This window comes from Talpa occidentalis, unplaced genomic scaffold, assembly GCF_014898055.3.
Source record: "Talpa occidentalis isolate TD23 unplaced genomic scaffold, MPIMG_talOcc4v2.1 talOcc4.9, whole genome shotgun sequence".
Classification (NCBI taxonomy): domain Eukaryota; kingdom Metazoa; phylum Chordata; class Mammalia; order Eulipotyphla; family Talpidae; genus Talpa; species Talpa occidentalis.
In genome coordinates, this window is record NW_023605305.1 from 4528023 (window position 1) to 4541023 (window position 13001).

Here is a 13001-nt window from a genome sequence, read left to right on the forward strand (position 1 = left end):
CATGACCTTAGGCAAGCTACTTAGCCTCCCTGGGTCTCGATTAATTCCTCTGTACAATCGAGGTCGATGCCACCTTCAGGCGAGGTGGGAAGGTGGGTGCCACGTGCAGAAATGCCCAGCATCCAGCAAGCACTCAGCCCTGAAGCTCTTTCCTCCCAAGCTACATTTCCTGCTGACAAACTGGTCATTTAAAATCATAAACATATTGGCAGTACTAGAGAGGAAATAAGCTTGATGTGCCCCATGGCTGAAAAGGGCACACGTTCCAGCTCTCAGGCAGGCGATCACGCTCTTTGGCGACCTAGACCTGGGTGATTCCATCACCAGGAGGGGCCAGCAGAGAATGGGCTTCCCCTCGGCTTCCTGACCACAGGACAATCACAATTATGGGAAGAAAAGCAGCCGATCCAGGCCAGGGAGCAGAAAGGTGAGCTTCGGAACACGCTCCCCACAGAGCCGTCGCCCAAGTAGCTCTCAGTCACCAAGTGCCCTTGTGACGATGACAAGGTCACAGGTTGCTGGTGTCTTACCACCGCCTGTGTGTCCCACTGGCCTCTCCCTCATTCAGAGGGACCAGAACAATATCCGGGCCGGATGGCGAAAGCCGCAAGCTGGTCTCCGACGCTGCCCTCCACCTCCCCACGCGGCGCCTGTGATCCAGGGTCTGTCCAGACCCAGGTCCCTTTGGTTTCTCAATTTTCTACTGCATGTCGGCCAAAAGCTACCGCATTTCCTATGTATTTTCCTTCGGTTCTTAAACATCTCATTTCACTTAAAACTCACTCTACTGACGTAAGCCTGACTTTGATGCGTCTCAATGTACACTGGAGAAATGCTTCTTTTAAATCAGAATTTGGTTCTTTTTTTTGTAGATGAGCGGGAGTGAGAGGATTCCCCAGAGACAGAGCGGGGAGCAGAACAGGCAGATCTACTGAAACCCACTGCTGAGGGGAGCAGCGGGGAGACAGCAGAGGTCTGCTGCGCCCTGTGGGTCGGCTCCCTGGCCGGGGATCGCACTCAGGCCATCGCAGTGATAGCGCTGAGACTCACCCCTAGGCCGCCAGGGAGGCCCCAAATCAGCGGTTCTTAAGATGCACACGTGACACTGCAAGCGGACTCGCAGGCCCGTGCCCGAGGGGGCGCCAGCCAGCGGGCAGCAACAGCCACTAAGAGAGCCCGTCTCCGCTGTGGCTTATAACGACGAATACACACACGCATACCCCGCAGGGAGGGGTGTCTCCGCCCCGGCCCCTTACCGCAGAGCCGGTGGAGGGACTTCTCCGAGTAGGTGTCGCGGTCGCAGCCCTTCCCGATGTGCTCGGTCTCCAGCTCCACTGTCGCCTGCACCGAGGCCACGGGCTCGTCACACGTCTCCAGGTGGATGCTGGGGAAGAGGGCCAGGGCGCCCGTGCCCGGCTCGTACTCAACCCTGTTGTTCCATCCTGCAGGGGCACACATGGGGGCGGGAGAAGGAGAAGCCACGTGTCAGGCTTGCGCGGGGGATGGCGAGTTTGGCGGGTGTGAGGGCGGACGGGGCGCACCTTGCCACCCGGGCGTGCAGGCCGGCTTGACGCTGATCTTCACCAGGACGTCCTCCGCGGCCCTCTTCTTCCCGCAGTCGTAGGCGGTGACCATCAGCTTGTACTGGTGCTCCTTCCCGTAGTTCAGCTTCTCTGTGTTCTTTATATAACCTTCGAGAAGAAAAACAGCGGTGAGATCCAGCCCCAGCTGGCATCGCCTTCGTCATGCTGTGCCAAGACGGGAGACACGCTGATCCAGCCGTGTAAAGACGGAAGCAGCACGACCCGTGTGTGTGGCATGACCCATGTGTGGCATGACCCGTGTGCGGCACAACTGGTGTGTGGCATGACCCATGTGCGGCATGACCCGTGTGTGGCACGACCCGTGTGTGGCATGACCCATGTGCCCGGGTAGCGAACACTTGGGGGGTTTGTTTGGGCGGGAGGAGTGAGGCCATAACTCGACTTCCCTTTATTCTTACCAGTTCTGTTTCTGAGGGGGAGGGCGGCTTATATTTATTTTAGGATTCAATGCTTAATATAAAATAGAGACAAAATAATTCAAGTGCTTCAAATCCTAAATATGAGGTCAAGCTGCACTCCATAGTTCGAGAGCTGTTGCCAGCGGCTGGCGTCCCCCAGCACAGAAGGGGCTGCTGCCTCACGCGAGCACAGGTGTCCGCAACGCCCTTATTTCATCAGAAATTGTGGGCTGTGCCCTGGCAGGGGGCGCGGCAGCATCACCGAGGACCTGGCATGAGCCCGCTCTGTTCAGCGACGGGGTGGGGGCGCCTGGTGTTAGGGCAGGAGCCTTCATCTCGGAGGCGACGCGGGAGATGGAATCTAACGGCGAACTGGGAGCGAGACTAACTGGAGGTCGGTCTTCCTCAGTGGGAAGGCGGGACAGCAAAGACTCAAAACAAGCAAAGTGGAGGTTCTTAGTGGGCTCCGGGGGGAGGAGCACGAGGAGAACGTGCGGCCAGCAGGTGCGGGGGAGTGTCCCTCTGGGGGCAGAGAAGCTGCAGCAGTGGGGGAAGCTCCCCCAGTCAGGCCCATTGGGGGCTGGGTGCCTGCGCCACCCTCAGACCCACGCCGAGGTCCAAGCCACACGGGGTGGCGTGAGAGGTGGGGCCTTTGGGGGGGGGACGAATGTTTCAATGAGGCCGTGATGAAGTGCCACGTTGGGACTCTATGCCCTGGATGAGGAGAGCCCAGTGCCTGCTCCCCTGCTGCTGCGTGAGCACGCAGAACAGAGGCTGCCTGGAGCCAGGACGCGCTCACAGACGCGGACTTCCTGCGCTCCGATCTGGGACCTCCAGCCCTCCAGAGACGGCTGCCGTCCAAGCCACCCCGCCCGTGGCGTTCACTCGAGCGACCTGACGGCCTCACAGACGCGGGTCTGGGTGTGGGAGGCACTGAGCGCAGCGAGAGGTGGGGCTGAGCCCAGGGCGCAGCGGCCGCCCAGCCCAGGAAGCACCCGCGGCCTTACCGTCCTTGTCGATGGAGAAGGGCACGTCGGGCGTGACGATCTCGTAGCTGCAGATCTGGCTGAACTGTGGGGAGCAGTCTGCGTCCTCGGCCTCCACCCTCAGGAGGCTGTCGTGCTGCCGCCCCGCCACCGCCGTCGCCTTGTAGGACTTCTCCCGGAACACCGGGGCGAATTCATTCACGTCGGTCACCTGGATGTGCACGGTGGCCCTGCAGGGACAAGCAGGACACTGTGGGCGCTGTGTCCCACGCGGACCCTGACTCTGCCCGGCCTCTGAACGCCCTTTTGCCAACGCCCACCAGTGAAGAGGCTGGGGAATAAACCACAGGACACCCGTGGCCCAGGCGCGAGCGGCGCATCCAGCCGTGGGCGTTGGGTCTGCAGAGGCTGAGCCTTAAGGGGTTCGTGGGCGCTGCTGAGTGAGGAGTGTTGTTCTGCAAACCCGCTGGAGGGTGTGTGCGCACGTGTGGAAGGCCTGAGGAGGTAGTAACTCGGGGATGGAGAAGCGGTTACCATGATGGGACGTTTATAGGGAGGTAATGTATTTGTATAACATTAAAGTTTTTTATTTAAAAGACTTCAATTCACTTTCATTTTAAAAATAAATAAATAGATTTTCTCTTTTCTGATATTTTATGAAATTCAAATGATGGAGATGAAGATGAAACGATGGCCTATTTTCAGCCTAACACGGAGACCCCTGACAGTGAAAACAGGAGTTTGAGCTGCTGCTTCCAGGCCCTCCCTCGGACCAGGGAGACAGCAGGCATAAGCCGCGGTGACAGAAAATAAGAGACTCGGGATTTTCTCTGGCAATATGGGACAGAGCAGGCAGAGGGAAGATGAACTATACCAGACATCTGTTAGTTCTCGAATCATAAAGTCAAAAAAATATTCTGTTGCCAATTCCAGAAAAAAAAAAAATGAGAGCCGGGGGAGATGGGATAAGAAACAGAGATGGCTCCAGGAGTTGATGAGCATTAAAACAAGTTCTGTCCCGCGTCTACGGAAGAGACAGCGGAAGGTTCCCACCCCTGCCGGCGAGGACCTCTCGGTGTGCAGGAAACCAGTAATATCATATGAAAAGCATGAGGGTGACTCACGGGCACACAGCACCCCACTGCTCGCCAAGCCCCCGCACGCCATCCGTCCACCCGGACCCTGGCAGTGAGCTCCTGCGGGGTCTTCTCACCCACCACCCCACCCACGTACCCCTCTTCCCTGAGACGGTACCCCGAGCGGAAAGTGACATGCAGCAGTTAACTTTGCAGCAGCCTGCACCGAGGGACACCGGGAAAAAGGTTTACTTTGCTAAGTCCGTGCTAGCAAGCGGCGGAGAAAGGAGAATTCTAACCCCACGCCTGCCCCCGCGTCCTCCCAGGGACCAGCAGTTCGCCCACCGGCCGGAAGGACGAGGACGCGCCCGTGTTCATCCAACGCTCAGGGCCAAAGACTGAAAAAAGACGCCGTGACAACACAACCTCTTCCTCGGGAGCCACCCGGCTGCTCCACCTTCCTGGGCAGGGTCTCTGCTTCATTAGCCCTGTCCTGGCCGAGATAAACTACTTCTTTCGTTTCCCCCACACCCAATACGCGACGGGCACTTGCTGGTCTCTGATCACAGAGCTCAGGACGATCTCACAGTGGAGGGGACTGTCGGGACCCACGTCCTGCCACATCTGGGCGCCGGGGCAGCGCCCTGCCCGCTGTACTCACTTGTGAGACTTCTTGGTGTTGGCACCGTCGGGGCCCTTCCCGCAGTCGTAGGCCTGCAGCGTGAAGGTGTAGTCCTTCTGCAGCTCGCAGTCCAGCTTCTCTTTGGAGCGAATGATCCCCTCGCCAGTGGACTTGTCCACGACCACGGCCTCGAAGGGGACATTCTGCCCGTGGATTGTAAACCCGCAGATCTCACCTGGGGGGTCAAGCGGCAGGTGAGGGTTTCTGCCACACAAGCCTGCGGCACGTCCCAGCCTCCCCCGCAAAAAAGAAATGACAACGATTTGGCAGCCAGGGGTTTAGAGGGTCCGTGGATAAAGCAGGGGCGCTGTGCTTGAACAGGGTGAGTTCTGGGCTTTAGTGAGAAGAAGCGCGTTCTGGCTTTCCAAGCAACGTGTTTATTAACTTTGCATCCACTCATGCAGGAATACAAAAGAGAGAAAGAGAAAATATAGACAGGCATTTCACAGGAGTACTTAAGAGAGCTCCGGGGCAAACGAGGTCTCATTAGAAAACAGCCAAGGCCTGATAACAGGGAGAAGCTGCCCCAGCAGCTGGGGAGAGCCGGGAGCTGTTTTGATTTGGACCAGAAAGAAGGCTAGAGGCTCAGTTACGTGTTGAGAGAGGCAGCGGCGTGAGCTATAGATTCAGCACCATAATTACAGAAATTCTGTCAAAACAAAATCACAAGAAACAAGTCTTCCTGTGCAATGAGCCTGGCTAAAATTCGGGAATCAAAACAAACTACTAAATGAGAAAGGTAGAAATACCAACTTTTCAGGCATCCATTTCAACAGCTGTCACCCACTCTGCAGGCTCCAGTGCGGGGGGGGGCCCCCCACCCCACACCTTCATCTTTCCTTTGTCCTGCTAGACCTGGGGAGAGACCTGCCTGGGCGCTCCAGCCCACGTGAGTGGGTTTTCTAAACGTGTAAATTAAGAGTTGAAAATCTAGACTTCCAGTCTCACCCGTGGGAGAACAAATATGTTCCGATGTATGTGAAAAAGTCACAAAATGTATCTCGCATAAAAATGAGACAACTCTTCTAAAATGACATAAATCTAATGGAAAACTGCTCCGAAGTAACCCTCAGGTTCAATTAAAAAAGGTGCAGAACGATCCCTAGAGTTCAAATGGATGTCTGATTTCCAGATATTTCTAACCAAGGGTTTGGTTACATACAATTTCCATCAATATCTTTAAAAAATAGAAACAAAGTAGGCGAATCGGGATAAAAAAAGCATGACAGTTTCTTCTGTTTAAGGGCTGATTCCCAATTTTATAAACAAAGTTAGTGGGTTAATATTCGTAAGAGAGAGAGAGAAAGAACCCTTGATCACCTTCTTTGGTGACTGTCACCTCAAAACTCTCTAAAGGGAGAAAAGACAAACCCAAGTCAGTAATACAGGACAGAAGGAAGAGCAACATATCACACAGAAAGCTTGACACGATTCAACCATCGGCCCGGGGAGGCCAGATGCTAGAATCACCAGAGCAAAGCTGGACTCCGGGAACAAAACATCTCTTTGCATCCATCTTACCACGTAATTCAGAAATTCCACTAATCTGCGCATGCGATGCCGCTAGAATGTTTCCTGATACCCCCAGGTGTCCTCTGCACTTCTCATGAACACTTGCATGGTTTAGAGGCAAACCTGTTTGTTATTTTACAGTTTTCAGATTGTCGCTGGCAAGGAGTTTGGAGGCCAGATTCCAGCACTCACTCATTGTTACACTGGAGGCAACAAACACTGAAGAGAAGGACTTAACCCTTTGTTCTTGTGACGATAAAATACTATGTTTCCTAATCTCAAATACCCAAGGGAGGCAACACATGTAGAAACTTCCAGGGGCCACCAGCTTCACAGGGAGTGAACCAGGGTAGGGCCGACTGCAGTGACCGCGGAGTCCAGCCTCAGCCTGTCACCTCGCCTGCTTCCACCAGAGTCGGAACAAGAGTGCCCAGGACCCGCTGCCTCTTCCCACTCTCAGGGGCACCTTCTCTCCCCCAGAGGCAAAGCATCCTCAGGCCCCTGGCTGGGTGAACGATTTTAACGCGCACTGTGTCTCTCACGGTGACGGCGCACAGGGCCCCTTCACCTGGCTCGTTCTGGAGGATTCCAGGGGTTCGGACTATATGCCATTTTTGCGACATGTTTTCCACTCAGCCTCTGCGTGTAGGATTTGGTCATCCTTGTCAGCCCTGGCAGTTCTAGTTCACTTATTCTCGCTACTGCAGAGTGAGGACCCAGTGAGTTAAGACCCATAACATGGCTACACCCTCCCCTGGCGTGAGGAAAGCGCTCCACAGATGCTGGGTGTTGCTGTGACCATTACCTGTGGTGTGAATACCCCCTTATCCATGCCCCCAGTGGCTGCCTGAAACAGAGCACCAAGCCCTACACCTGTTGTCCTGTTCTCTACACACAGACCTAGGATAGAGCTTGGTTTATAAACAGGTGCAGTAAGAGACTGACAGCAGAAGCTAACAGTGAAACGGAACAATGATGACAACACTCCATAATGAAAGTTCTCTGTCTCTCTCTCAAAAGCCCTTCCTGGATGTAACTATTTCTGCATGATGGTTGTCCGCTGGTCAGTGAAACCTCAGAAAGCAGAGCCGCAGGCGAGGACCGCCACGGGCCCTGGGGCAGTTTCCACCGCTGGTGAGCAACACATCCTGCCGTCTGCCGCCCACGTACAGCGTCCCCAGCCCTGCGCCGGCCAGCAGCACAGTGGCACTGGTCCCGCGGGGCTGTTTCAATTAAAATTCATCTTAAAATTAAATAATGTCAAAAATCCTGGTCCTCGGCCCAAGGGCCACATCCCAGTGGCTCGCTGGCCACAGGTGACCAGCAGCGACTGGATGGAGCCTGGAGATCCAGAAGCTGCCATCCCCAGTAAGTTCTACGGGGCAGCACTGCTCAGGGCGGGGAGCAGAGGCACCACGTCCAACCTGGTCAGTTTTCTGAGCAGCCTGAGGTGCTTAGGAGACTTTTTATCTTTTTAAAAAAAATCTGTTTTGTTTTCAGTGCCCTGTAAGCAAAGTCTTATTGGAAAGGAGACGGGCTAGAGGTTTGCACCGCGAGGTCAGAGGTCACATCAGCGCTCAACAGACGAAGCTTGCTGGTCTGGAGCTGGGCAGCAGATGTGTCCAGCGGTGGTGGAGACCGTGCTGACTCCTCACTCCCCACAATGTGCCTCGCTTTGGGGCGTCTATTACCAGTATATGACACATTTAAAACGAAATGGTCCTGCTTTAAATCAGAGGAAGCCTCGCAGTCTGGCTTGGAGTTCACTGTTCTAAGGAGAAAATGGTGGAGCAATTCCGCATCATCTGAGTGGAGGGAACTGACAGTGACTGTGTCTGCACAGGTGGATGGCGCTGGGACAACAGCCTGCCTGTGCGGTGCACCTGTGCTGTATCAGGGGCTCGAGACTCTCTCCCGTCGGGCAGTGCCCTTGAGACTGTCTGACCATGAGACTATCAGGCGTAGAACTGTTTGCCAACAGATGGAAACTCCCGAAGGCTCTCTGAGAACTGGGCTGAGGATGGAAAAAACTCGGGGAGGCTCTGCCAGTCTTACACTGCAGGTGTCGGGGGAGGCGTCACTGGTAACATCTGAGCAGAAACCAGAGGAAACTAAGGGAGCAAATCACAGCATCCTTGGGGGAAGAATTTCAGACAGAGGGGCTGGCAGGTGCAAAGGCCCTGAGGCAGACATTGTTTCGGTGGCTGAGCAAAGGGGAGGCTGTAGGTAAGGTCGAAGTAACCTGAAGCTACAGTGGCTACTACAAGAATCACAGCTTTCCTGCCAAGTAAGGAGGAAAAGACTGGAGAATTTTGAACAGAAAAATAGGTAAAAATAACCCATATTCTAAAAAACTCCACCCGGCTACTGTGCCTGAAGGACAGCCGTAGGAGGCCAAAAATGGATACTTGCACGAGACTCTGGAGGCCAGGGCCGGGGGCACAGGTGGGGTGATGAGACACAAGGAGGGGCAGTAAGAAGTGGCCAGATTCGGGGCGTGTTTTGAAAGCAAGACCAACCACACTATAGGATGGTGAGAAAATTCCATGAGGCAGAGACCAGAGAAGGAAGATCTGGGGGACCGGAGGCCCCACCGGCTCCATACACGCATCTGTTGTTAAAAACAGAAAAAAGCAGGTCCCCACAGTCATATGGAGCCTCCACCCAGACGTCTGACCTAACGTGATCTCTCCCCAAAACGCGATTCTAAGCCAGGCATCCAGGTGTTTCCTGACCAGCACCTGTGAGGTGACCTGCACAGGACACCCGTGTCCCCGAGAGGAGGTGGTTCTACCTGAGATAATCGTTTCCTTTGCTGTAACCTTTGCCAATAAATAACCTCTGTTTTGGGGAGCCCCCAGCATTCTCTGCAGGATGCTGGCTGATTCACCAACTGATTAATAAAGCCAATGAGATCTACATTTGTGAGTTGTGGTTTTAACGCCGTATGGCAATTTGTTAGGGAACAAAGTCTCAAATGCGTGGTGATCCAATGGAAGAAAATAAATTATTTTGAGACTCATTATGCATTTCCAGGATGCCCCCTTGAAAATGTGAGTTCAGGGCCTCCCTGGTGGCACAGGTGGTTGAGCACAGTGCTGTGAAGCTGTCCGCAGCCTCTGCAGTGCCGGTTCGATCCCTGCCGGCCGGTGAGAATCCCACATGGGGCAGACCTCTCCTGTCTCGCCCGCTGCTCCCCTCAGCAGTGTGTTTCAGTCAGTCTGCCTGTTCTGCTCCCCACTCTGTCTCTGGTGAATCCTCTCACCCCCCACACCTCTGGCCTGTACCCCAGTTCTTGTATGCATGAATAAATATTAAAAAAAAAAAAAGAAAATGTGGGTCCACTGACGACGAGAGCAGCAAAAATGTGTATTTGTATTTTCTCCGCTTACCCCCACCCAATGCAGCATATTTAAGCTGGCTCCTTGCATGGGTTGGACCAACAGGATTTGGTGCCTCAAATCCAAGGATCCCTTTTAAGGGACCCCGCCAGGCGGGCTGGTACTTTGGCCTAGAAAGACTTAAAAACTGCCCACCAGATGGACACTGGACACAGCAGGGGCAACAGACCTCGCCGGGCAGACTTCACTGGGCCAACCTGGGTTTTCCGGAACAGCCGGTCACATGACCCCTGCTGCCACCGTGGAGCCACCATCTGCAGCCTGGGCCAGGGCACCCCCCTCACGCAATTAGACGAGGATGACGGATCGACCGGGGCAAGGCTGGGTGACGGAACAATGACAACGGCTGCCGCATGTCAGCAGAGAACTGGCGAGGGTTCGCCGAAGGCAGATTTTGTAGGCAACGTTTAGGAGAATTTCCAGGAGAATGATATAGGACTTCGAAACCAACTGAAGAGAGACAGAGGGAAAGAATCTGGCCTAACCATCTGGTGGCTGATGGTGCCATGCAGGGACGAGATACACCCGGGGTGGGGGGCTGGGTCTGTGCTTCTCCGACCCTGGCCACTGCCATGGGCTTGCTGACCAGCTGGAGGGCTGGAAAGCCGGGCATTATCCAAGAGGTACAGAGAGCAGCCTCTGAGCCAGTGGGGGGCGCTCACAGCCAACTAGTTGATAAAAGGTGAAGCTTTCCAGGTTCGATCTCTATTTCCTGAACAGAGACTGCCAGGAGTGGGGGGCAGAGAGTCTGAAGCCAGACAGGCCTCCCGTGCTGCCTTTCCTGGCTCTGGTTGGCACCTGGTCTCACTCACACAGCACTGCTGGAGAACAGACAGCTCAGCCACGTCCCACGTTCCACGTCCGGTCACTGGCCTCTCTCTTCCTACTCCCCCTGGAAGGCTGTGTGATTTTTGTTTTGTTTTGTTTTTTTGCCTCTCTCTCTGGGTTTCTGCTTTTGGGTCTTGCCCTGTGTTCTTAAGGGTTTAAGTGAGGACTCACAACACCATCACCCTGTAATACTTCTATTGTTTCTGGGCCTCCCTGGTGGCGCAGGGGTTAATGTCTCAGTACTATGAAGCTATCCACAACCGCTGAAGCATGAGTTCGATTCCCAGCCAGGGAGGCAACCCACACAGCACAGCAGACCTCTCCTGTCTCCCGGCTGTTCCCCTCAGCAGTGTATTTCAGTGGATCTGCCTGTTCTGCTCCCCACTCTCTCTGGTGAGTCCTCTTACCCCCGGCACCTCTGGCCTACACCCCAGCTTTTCTATGCAAAAATTTTAAAAAAGAAAACAGATACCTGCTGAGCTGCCAGCACCTGCTGCCACGTCCCCACTGACCCAGCCCCGGACCCCACCCACTTTCTCTGCTCGGCCAAGCTCACCAGCTGGATATCCAGGCGGCTCCTCATTTTTGGTGCCCTGTGGCTTCCTTGCTGGCCGGCCCAGGCTATTCCTGCAATAAGCTCACGGGGCCTGATCAGCACAGTTGCTCAAGGCACCGTAGCAGCCAGGGAACGCCTCACCCCAGGGCCATGCCTCCCAGCCCAGGCTCACCAGCCGCCGCCGAGCCTCCACCTCCTCACTCACCACAGTGCCTCTCCGATGTCAGCCGAGAATTCCTGGGAAGCTCTTTAAAAATGCAGCTTGCCAAGCCCCCTCCCTAGAGACTCTGACTCAGCAGCTCTAGGGTGGAGCCCAGAGATCTGGGTTTTCAAGGAACACTGCCAGAAGGTTCCCATGCAGCAGGCTATGCCTGGGGAGACTGGCCCACCTGGGGTTCCCAAGCCTCGCTGGCTGGTTACAGGTTTCTGAGCCTCTACCCTGGAAGACTCAGAGAACTGAGAGGAGACAGGTCCCAGGGAGGTCAGGCCGCACTGGAAAACCACCTTCAGGGTAACATCCCGTCTAGTCAGTCAGCAAGAGCACCTCGCACCTCAGGTGAGCTTTCTCCCGCCCTCTGCACCCCTAGGTCACACTCAGCAGGCTGACTAGTCATCCCCCTTTTGGAAGCCTGGTCTGTCCACCTCTGCTCTAGCTCCACCCCAGCCCCTGCTCCTGTGAAAACCCAGCCTTCCAGCTTCATCCCATATATCTGTGTGCTGCCTCTCTCACTGGGTGAATTGTAATAAATTGGCTGAATTTATTATATACAATTTATTACATATATATTTTTTAAAGATTTATTTATGCATACAAGAACTGGGGTACAGGCCAGAGGGGTGGGGGGTGAAAGGACTCACCAGAGACAGAGTGGGGAGCAGAACAGGCAGACTGACCAAAGTACGCTGCTGAGGGGAGCAGCAGGAGAGACAGGAGAGGCCTGCTGGGCCATGTGGGTTGCTCCCTGGCCAGCAGGGGGATCGAACTTGTGCTTCAGTGGCTATGGACAGCTTCATAGGTTGCGTCTTAATCTCCTGAGCCACCAGGGAGGCCCCGTAATTTATTATATATATTAACACTCTAGCTGAGTGACTCAAAGCTGATGCATTAGCTGCTCTGGGCCTCGGCTTCCTCTCTTTAAAACAGGGATGGTAGCCTGGTGGCCTTGAGTTAAGTCTCAGTGCTATCACTGCAATGGCCCACTGTGGCCTGAGTTCAATCCCCAGCCAGGGACCTGACCCATAGGGCACAGCAGACCTCTCCTGTCTCCCCGCTGCTCCCCTCAGCAGTGGATTTCAGTAGATCTGCCTGTTCTGCTCCCCACTCTGTCTCTGGTGAGTCCTCTCACCCCTCACACCTTTGGCCTGCACCCCAGTTCTCATATGCATAAATAAATAAATCTTTAAAAAAAAAAAAAGAAAAGAAAATGACCTTCACGGTGTCAGTTTTGATGCTGAGACAAAGAAGGGGTGAGCAGCACATCCCCCCATCTGTCAGGGAAGCCACTTGGACTGGACATGAAGCAAGAACAGCTCCAACTGGACAGTGCTGTGAGACGTTAGCAAAGCCGCAAGCTGCCAGAGCAGGCCTGGAGCCGGATCTCTAGCTGCTCCAGTGGCCCACGTGGAGGTGCTTGAGTTAAATGTGTGTTAGGAGTAAAATCTCAGCCAAAGAGATTCCTCTAGAAAGAAAGACTGCTCAACTTTCTCAAATAAGTGTTTTGAGGGAACAGAAACTGGGGATGCACAGGGAAATCTCTAGCTGTGATTGGCCAGATGCTGCTCCCAAGGCCAGCAGCACCAGAACAGGAGCCCAGGGCCCGCGTCCCCCAATCAGCGATGTAACGCAGCAGCGGGAGCTCTGCGTCTGTAGGCCCTGGACTAGCTGCTCTCTACCTGGTGACACCAAGGTAGGCATACAAAATGCAATGAAATATTCTGCCTCTGAGCAAGCACAGACT

General features: G+C 54.5%; 1 protein-coding gene across 1 annotated transcript in view; it reads right to left on the reverse strand.

Moving 5' to 3' along the window:
* Positions 1-13001, reverse strand: part of CLSTN1 (calsyntenin 1) — a 58908-nt gene that overhangs the window by 14163 nt on the left and 31744 nt on the right. The window contains 5 exon segments of the mRNA XM_054691155.1: positions 1257-1442; positions 1542-1691; positions 3010-3218; positions 4726-4921; positions 6067-6096. Coding sequence (XP_054547130.1) covers positions 1257-1442; positions 1542-1691; positions 3010-3218; positions 4726-4921; positions 6067-6096 — 771 coding nt within the window.